Genomic DNA, 9,292 nt, shown 5'->3' with positions numbered 1-9,292 from the left:
ATAATGATTTGAAAATTACAGCTTGTATATCTGAAACATTTAAGTGCAACAAGAAAGCAGCAATATCTCCAACAGCAACCCTTACACACTTTTTAGATGAAGTCAAAAGTTTAATTGCAACCCTGATAAACTGATCAGATAGGAAAACTGAAGAAACAAAGACAACAATGAACATCAATGACCAGAATATCAAGAATGCACAGGGAGAATGTGCAAACTCAACAAAAACAACAACAAAAAAAAAACCCTGAATGTTTCTGGCTGCAAGACAAGCTGTTATTTACCAGAAACAACAGGAGACAAAGCCGCAGAGCAGAGCGATCCAAATGTGGAAGAAGGAATGCCACGAGAGATATGTAAAGTATTCCAGGCGTTTACAGCCAACAACAGAATCAGTTTCCATTTAATAAGAGATGATGAAGGATAACAACAAAACAATAAAACACTCCTATTATTAGAAACACTCAGATAGAGCAACCAGAAGGAAGGAAGGAAAGCAGTGAGACAGACAGATACACAGACAGACAGTTTTTTTGTTTTTGAATAAACAGTGTTATTCACTGGAGATCCAAAATGTAATTTGCACGTTTGCTGTACTAAAAAAAGGCATCTAGTTTCACTCAAGGTTTGGGTCACTTTCTTTCAAAACTTTTACCATATTTAGTAAAGTTTCAGTAAAAGTCTCTATATAAGAAAATTATGTCTGCAATAATTTTACTCTAAAAAGTTCAACAAACAAATTTGTTTCAGACCACAAATGGCCCACGAGCCGCAGTTTGGACACCCCTGGTGCAGCGTTTATGCACAGCCTCAGTCACAAATCATACAGAGCGGGCTGGTTGTGAGTTTCTGAGCCATCAGTCATCCGCTAGCGCCGTCAAACGGGGCTTCCACAACAGCTTCACCAGATTGTTAGGTTCATGCCACCGCTTGTAAAAGCTGCAACAGCAAACCTCTAACCAGGACAGGCTTTAAAATACTGAGCAGAGCAGAAACAGCTAGAACATCAGTCTGACGTAGTAAAAAAGATACCGCACTAGACTTCATTGTATTTATACTACAGTCATGCTTCTTAAATTTTTCCATTTCATAATCATGAAACTATGTGCATTTCATTGGGTTTCTTATGATAGACCAAGACAACTTAATGGATAATTATGAAGGAAAATTATTTTTTTTCCCTTTCCAAATAAAAATCTGAAATAAGTATCTGGGATTTGAGTCTATATTTTGTAGAACGAAGTTTTGCTGCGGTATGTCTCTTCCAGTTGTTTAAATTTGGCTGAAACATCAGGCAGGTTTTAAATTATTCCACAGCTTTGTCCTGCTTTGAATGGGATTTAATTCGGCCATTTTGAAACTTAAAGTCAAACTGCAACAAAAAGTCAGGCGTGCAGAGAGGATTGTTGGAGTTTATCTTAAGTTCAGGAAACAGGCAGATAACACGTCTGCAGACCACACACATCCTGGACACAAACTGTTTAGACTTGTACCTTGTACCAGTCCTGATGCAAAACGCACTCCGCACTATGGAGTGCGTTTTGCAAAATAAACCAGAGACAATTTCTTCCTTGGTTGATCTCCATTTTTATTTGTTCCATATATTGCTGATGACGATGATATACACTCTCATACTCTTCCTATCATATATCTGGAGTCTTTAACTTCTGGTCAACGGAGCAGAAAATCTGGACTAAACTCTAAACTTTCACGAACTGGACTTGAACATCTATCGCTTTAAATCCCAGTGAAACACTGAGGTTCTTGTTTGTAACGTGAGATAATGTGGAAAAGGTTTAAAAGAGCATTAATATGTTTTTAAGAGCCTGTATTTTACTATATTTAGCTTTGATCTAATCCATGATAAGCTATTCTGTTACAGTAAGTATATTCGGATATCTGGACCGGCTTAAAGTAACTTTTATTGGGATGTTTAGCAGGGAGAGGTTTTCTGATTTCTTCATCCATTCTTTTCTTCTCCTTTTGCTACATCCCTTTTAATTAATTCCCTTCCTTTATGTCTTAAGCCTCCTCCTTCTCTTGCGCCACTTATGATTTCTTTTCCCTTTATGTGTTTTATTTCCTCATACTATTACACAACCCTCTGGGCAAAAGGCTTCTCTTTCTTCCAGTAACGTTATTAGTCATCTTGGCTCCTTCTGAATGTTTGTGTTTTCAGGGGCTGTATCTGTGTTTCAACCAGCTATATCTGTTTAAACTTTAATTAAAGTATCTGGCCTTTTTGTAAAAGTATTAGTTTCTGCACGTTTTGTCAAACGGCAAGAACAAATAAACTTTTAAGGACTTCACTAGCTTAATCACCACTAACAAGTCACTGGGGAGTAGGAGAAAAATGAAAACAGTCCTCTTATGTCAGACTGAGCCTAATTTAATCTCAGTATAAATCCAGCTGTTCTGTGAAGGCATCAGAAGAAGAAAAAACAAAGAAAACATTGTTATACGCTGCTAATCTTTTAATTCTATTATTTTGCAATGTTTGGTCACATTCATATGTTAGATATTGAATTTTACACAAAAACAGTTCACATTTTTTCAAGTCCATAGTAAGATTTTCTATAATTTCTGACTTGTCCCTCTCATAAACCCACTTGTTTTTAATATTTGGAAGCACAAAGTTTTCTTTTTTTAACAGCTGCAACACTACCAAGATGCAGTTGTTTACTAAAACTGACAGGTTTAAGAAGAAAAGCCTTTAATCAGGACAGCAGTTGAGAGGCTTGCAGTATTCCTGGAGGAGCTGCAGAGATCCACAGCTCAGGTTGGAGAATCTGTCAACATTATGCATCGCTTACACACAAAGTTATATAACTTGAGATTCTGCTAGAGGCTGCAAAAGTCTTGAGGATTGGGCAAAGCAGAAAAACTACCTGTTGTGGTTTCTATCAAAGCATAATTTTCACGTTAGGATGGTCCAGTTAAATTTTACAAATGAATCTAACCGAGAACCTAAAAGAAAACTTAAAAAATAATTATATTGAGCTTGAGCTTTTGCAAAGATGTGCTTGCAGGTGTAACTGCAACTAAAGCTGATACTAATTGATATCAAACTTTTTTATATTTTTAAAGAAATGGTCAAAACTATTTTATTTTTCGTTCACCTCATAAATGTACTAGCTTGGACATTGCCTTCCTGTGCAATTCCGCTGTATTTTAATCTTGCTTACCTGTTTCATCTGGCCTTTCTCTCATTGACTTGGATTCCTTCCCTAGAATTTCAACCGGGTTGATCAGCGATCATCAGGAAAAGCTGTGGACGATGACTTCGATCATCTCTTTGCAGTAGAGGATGGTTACAGCGCAGGCAACTTCCGGCAAGCTTAATCGTGTAAAACTAGCATGTTAGCATGTCTGTAGTTTTAGTAATATCTGTGGAGGAAGTGAACAAAGCCATACAGTCCGTGTTGGCCAGGCTTCGAAATGTTGAATTAACATTAACAGCCATCTTGTTCGGCTCCGCACTTCTCTCTTAGCAGTGGAGGATGTTGTTTATACCGCAGGCAACTTCCGGGAAACTTAATAGTGTAAAACTGGCGCATTAGGGCCAAACGTTAGCATGCCTTTAGTTTTAGCAATAGCAGCGGAAGAAGGGAAGGGAGCCAGTCAGTCCGTGTTGGCTAGGCTTTGAAATACTGAACTAACATTAACAGCCACCTTGTTCGGCTCAGCACTTCTTTCTTCGCAGTGAAGAGGATGGTTGTTTACAGCGCATGCAACTTCCGGTTAGCTTAACTGGCGCATTACGTTAGGGCCGAACGTTAGCATGCCTTTAGTTTTAGCAATAGCAGCGGACAAAGTGAGCGAAGACATTAATTTTTTCTTAACCACACATCAAAGTGTTGAATTAACATTAACAGCCATCTTGTTTGGCTCAGTATTTCTGTCTTTGTGTTGGATAAATGGATAAAACACTCCTGCGACAGACTGGCGACCTGTCCAGGGTGACCCCGTCTCTTGCCCGAAACGTTAGCTGGAGATAGGCACCAGCTCCTCCCCACCCCTCTAGGGACAAGGGTGTACAGGAAATGGATGGATGGATAAAACACTCCTTTTGTATTCATTTATATAATATAGTTGTTTTTATTTTTGTTCAGCCTCAGGCGTTTTACAGAATCTGAGCTGCGTGCTACGTCACTGATTTGAATCGGAAATAGCGTCAGTTGGTCAGTGGTAATGTTGTAGCCTGGGAGAAGAAACTGTAATGTTTTTTTCTGTGCGTCAGTGCCCGGTATAACAGAGAGAAAAATGTATGTATGTGTATATGGATAAGATGATTGAATTTTGCCCAAAATAATAATAATAGTAACATGTGTTTGTGGTGAGATTTTTAATCGATGCATATGTTTAGAACCACCTAGTGGTGTGATGAGAAACTGCATGCAACCTTCAGGGGCTCCCACGGCTGTGGGGCCACTTAGAAGTCACATTCTGAAGAGTGATTTATTCTGTCATACTAGAGAAGAAGGTGACAACCAAGTGAGGAAGGCTACACCGGCTGCTTCTGAGAGAACAATTCCCATTAAAAATACACATGGCGTGGGGCAAATAAAGTTGCCAAAACAGAAGACGGAGCCCTTTAATTTGTTATTACTTTGTGTTGCTCTATCAAATAAAGTACAGATTGTGATTCTAAGGTACCAAATTTGAAAAAAATGAATAGCGTACAATCTTTTTGCAAGGCAGTAGCTGCATTCCCATTACAAATGTGCGCAAAACGTTTCCAGTGACCACATAATTGCACAATTTGACATTTCTAAAATCAATTTTGCTATATTTAATTGAAACACACCAATTAAATAAAAAAAATCTCGTTTTTTGATTAAAAGTTTTGGTGCTAATATTTTGTGGTATTTTGATAAATGTATTTATTTTTGAAAAACTGCATCATAGGAGTCAAATAATCTACAACCGGATGTTGCCACCACTGGCGCAAACCACGAAGAAGAAGAAGGCAGAAAGTAAGTAGTTGGAGGATCATGGCGCGCTTGTTTTTTTTTTTTTTATTGACTTAAGACATAAACAAACTTATTCACATGTGATTTTAATTGCGTTTCTTGTTGCGAAATTATGTTTTTTCGACATCAGCAGAATGTTGACATAATTTTGCAGACACTTTTAATGGAAGCGCAGCTAATATGACCAAAAAACACTAAATATTTTAAGATAATAGCGCTAAAGAATCGAGTTACTTTCACTAAGGGAATTTATTTTCCAAACGTCAAATTGTGCAATTATGTGGCTACTGTTTGATTTGAAGAAACAATGCCGCAAAAAGCACCCGAAAGGTTGCGAAAGAGCTTGTCCATAGATTCATCCGAGGAACGCAGGCACACATGCATGCACCCTCTCAAACACAGAGGCTGTGTGTTGACTTAAGAGTTAATGAATGGATGATTGAGGACTGGGAGGACTGGGAAAAGCAGCTCCGTGGAAACAACCCCTCTTTCCCATGGAAAGCAGCATATAAGTTGAGTTAAAGACAGAGAAAATGAGCGCTTCACACAGACCGAGCTAATTTCTGTGCGCAAAGAGAGAGAGGGAGAGAGCCTGGAGGGGCTTTTGGGAAGCTTTCGAAAGCACTAATAAAGCAAGTAGCATGTACTTGACAAGAACCCAAAGGGGAAGAGAGTGAAAGAGGAGCAGCTGTTGGAGGAGGAGAGTGAGACAAAGACGGAGTAGGGGGGGCTGTCCTTGCTTGCTCTTCACTCCGAGGTCTGAATGTGGGAGGAGGCAGTGGGAGATCAGGACCAAGAAAAGAAAAGAGCAGTAAGGAAAATGTTTGGCATGTAAAAAACACACATCTGACAGCTGTGTGTTGTGGATAGTTTCGGGAAAGCACCTTTGTGTGTGTGTGTGGTGTGTTTTTGAGGGGGTCGGGGACCATGCTGCAAAGGAGGACTGTTCCCTGGGTCTGCGTGCTTCTGCTGGGGCTGACGGGGCTCCCGGCGTCGGGCTCCGACTTTCAGCATCACCGATACGAGGACATGGTGCGGGTGCTGTTTGCGGTGCACAGCGACTGCCCCTACATCACCCGCATCTACAGCATTGGGCGCAGCGTGGAGGGGCGCCACCTCTACGTGCTGGAGTTCAGTGACAACCCAGGGATCCACGAAGCTTGTGAGTAACACCTGATTCATTGTCTGGAAGCACATTTAGCAAAAAGAGGTTTTATGGTGTGTTGAAATCAGGGCCGGCCCAAACCTGTTTGGGGCCCTAACCGGGTTTTCATTTGGTGCCCCCCCATACGAACATGCCAACCTGAAATGGTTGTTCATTCCCAGGTTACTCTTACCATACAATTAGCTCTGCGTTTTCATTTCAAATGTGCGCAAATCTTTGTCTAAAAAGCACAATTTTGCATTTGCGATGTTTCCAATAAATGAGAAAAATAACTTGTTCCAGTGATAAGTCATTAAAAATCAGTGGCAGTTACATGAAATATATAATCAGAGGAACCGTCAGCCTGTGATTCAGGCGTTGGCGCGACGAACACCACATATGTGGGAGCAGCTAAATCAGTTAATCACTTAAACTAAATTAAAGTGAGCTTAATCATTTCCATTTGCATGATTTATTGTTTTTCTCTTTTGGCCCTTTGGTCTTAACTACCCCTTTTATTGAAGGACAAGTTTGTTAACAGAGACTTCATAATTCATTTTATTTGTTGTTTTTGTTTATTTATTTCGGACATTTAAAATGTCTCCCAGTTCCAGTGTTAAATGTTCATTAAAACTTACATTTTATTGATCCTTGAGACTCATTATTATGCCATTATCAATACATTACTTGAAAATTGTCTCAAAACAACAATATTATCATTTAACTTTTGCAACAATTCATCATCCAGAAAAAAATGTTACCTATTTGAAAGTAACATAAGATGATAAATCATAAATTTACAGTAAACAGGTTAAGAAGTTTTATATCAGTATACATTATTTATTGTGTAGCAACCTTAAAATAATATAGAAGTTGTTTTTTGTGTGTAAAACTATGTAGTTTGTATTATTGAATCTTATATGTTTAACCAACATGGTAACTTGGTGCTCTTGGGGGCCCCCTTGTGGTGTGGGCGTTTAACTCTCATATGTCTGGTTGAAATGAATCTGCCTTCAAACAAGGTTGGGAAAATGAAATTGATTATGGTGGAACAGATTTCAGAGCACATTCTGTTCGTAGTTTTATCTGTTGGGACATAGCTGGCAGAAGACGGAGCAGTCTGTGAGGATTCTGGTTTTTAAAAACACAAGCTCTCTCTCTGATTAGATGAGGACAAGAAAAGAGAGGAGTGATTCCAAGGCTGGCGTCTCTGATAAACATCAGTGAAAAGAAGAAAATACAAAAGAGCCGAGCCAACATCTGTGTTTCATCTCAGTTTTTCTGCCATCCAGCCCCTGACAAATTTTGTGGTGTAACTCAAAGCTGAGCAGATGACTAATAGGTTCACTTTGAGTCAACATGGGTTTAACCCTGAGCCTACTCCTGCAAAATGTTTTGCTTTTTTAATCCCCCCCCCCACCACCTCCTCCCCTCTGCTCCAAATCAGTTCCTCTGTTTGTTTTGCCTATTTGTTGCAAATTAAAAAGCACAACTTCATTGCAAATATTTATCTGGGTAAAATACCAACTAATCATATCCCATGTCATCAAGATTTCTTTTTGTTTTTCCATTCCCTCATCTACTTATGCCAGAATTTGAAAAATAGCCTGACATCTGCAAAGAATGCTATTTTGGCCACGTCTGAGGTTGCATTTCTATTTCTTTTTCCCCTTTCTGCTTTTGCACACGTAGCGGCTTCCTTCAGTAGAATTGAAGGATGTGTGCCTGCTCTGTCGCAAGGTGAAAAACAGGAACTGTTTGCTTCAGGACGGGGAGTTACCCGAGGTCTCGTCTAGGTCAGCATTTCTTTCACTCTTTAGGAAGATCGGCTGCTCCGGCCGTTACTGAGCTCACTCAAGAACAGGAAATGAAGTCATGAACAATTAATGGAAAGCGTTAATAAATTTGGAGGTATCAGCGCTGCTTCCCTCCAAACAAATCAAATCATATTTGATAGTCCTGGAACTGTTTGGTCCTCTAGTTCCAGAACCGGCTTCTCGGCGATTCAGCAGTGATTAATGAAGCGACCCTGGGGAGGAGGGAAATTTGTCCAGCCGACAAGGTTGTTTGGATTGGTTGCTCAAAGATACCAATGAGAATACCAGATGACCTTCTCTGAAGTAGCAAAATCAGCCAGTCACTTCTTTGCTTTAGCTGAAATTGTCCTTTTTGAGAAGAATTTAAGTTTTTCCTCCTGTCGTCAGTTAGTTTACTCAGGGATTGTGCAGCTACAGCGTTGATTTATCACCTAATTTACACCTAATTCAAATCACAATTTATGCAAAAACTTACAGAAATGTCCTTCAATATCACGTTGGACTAGAGGTAGGTATTTATTGTATTGTTTATCATTTATTGTGATAAATTTCTCTTCATGGTAAGAATTTTGATTAATCGTTGTATCGATAAACCCCCCCCAGACCAGCTTGATATTTTTACTATTTTCTCCAATGTTTGTTCAACAAAATAATCAATAATTACCAACAAATTTGAAATGTTCAGCTCAGTGACACAAATCACATTTCTTTATGTGATTATTGTCCTAAATAAGAGCATTACAAGTGGAAATGTTTGTCTAGAGCACATGTGTCAATCTCAAGGCCCGCGGGCCACATGTGGCCCCCCAGCATTTTATAGGCCGATTATTGACTTAAAATAGGTTTTGAGGACAAATTGACTACAAACTACATCTCCCATAATGCATTCCAATTGTTACCAGCCAACATTACGGCTTCTCGCCACTAGAGAGCAGCAGAGTCGCCTCAAGCTGCTTATTGATTTTCCCAGCGAATAAAACTGAGACATGGACAAGCTAACATCAAACCGTCCAAGAAAAGAAAAATCGATTTACAAGTAAGACTGTGAATGAAGATGTGTGTGAGTTGGTGTCAGGCAGGCATTCAAAAAATTCAAAAAGTACTAGAAAGTGCATAAAATAAGCTTTTCAACGATGTATCACATGTGCATGTTACAGCAGATATTAGAGTAAATATTTTCGTTACGGGATTTCCCTGCGGAGCTCCGTGTTGTATCAGCGGAGTAGCGGTGCGAGAGAGAGAGAAAACGGCAGAGGACGAGTTGAAATCGCACATAAAATTATGGAAATGTCTAAAAGAAAATCCACCAAACTGATAAAGGTTCACTGCCTTCAGACTGATGTCTGAAGGCAGTGAAC

General features: G+C 39.4%; 1 protein-coding gene across 1 annotated transcript in view; it reads left to right on the top strand.

Annotated features, from left to right (window-relative positions):
* Positions 1–5,581: 5,581 nt before the first annotated feature.
* cpn1 (carboxypeptidase N, polypeptide 1) overlaps positions 5,582–9,292 on the top strand; it is a 27,810-nt gene continuing 24,099 nt past the window's right edge. The window contains exons 1-2 of the mRNA XM_015033918.1: positions 5,582–5,784; positions 5,888–6,135. Coding sequence (XP_014889404.1) covers positions 5,901–6,135 — 235 coding nt within the window. The 5' untranslated portion in view covers positions 5,582–5,784; positions 5,888–5,900. The remainder of the gene's footprint in view (positions 5,785–5,887; positions 6,136–9,292) is intronic.

This window comes from Poecilia latipinna, unplaced genomic scaffold, assembly GCF_001443285.1.
Source record: "Poecilia latipinna isolate Pla-1442-1.1 unplaced genomic scaffold, P_latipinna-1.0 Scaffold282, whole genome shotgun sequence".
Taxonomy (NCBI): Eukaryota; Metazoa; Chordata; class Actinopteri; order Cyprinodontiformes; family Poeciliidae; genus Poecilia; species Poecilia latipinna.
This window is presented reverse-complemented; position numbering and strand designations above follow the sequence as displayed.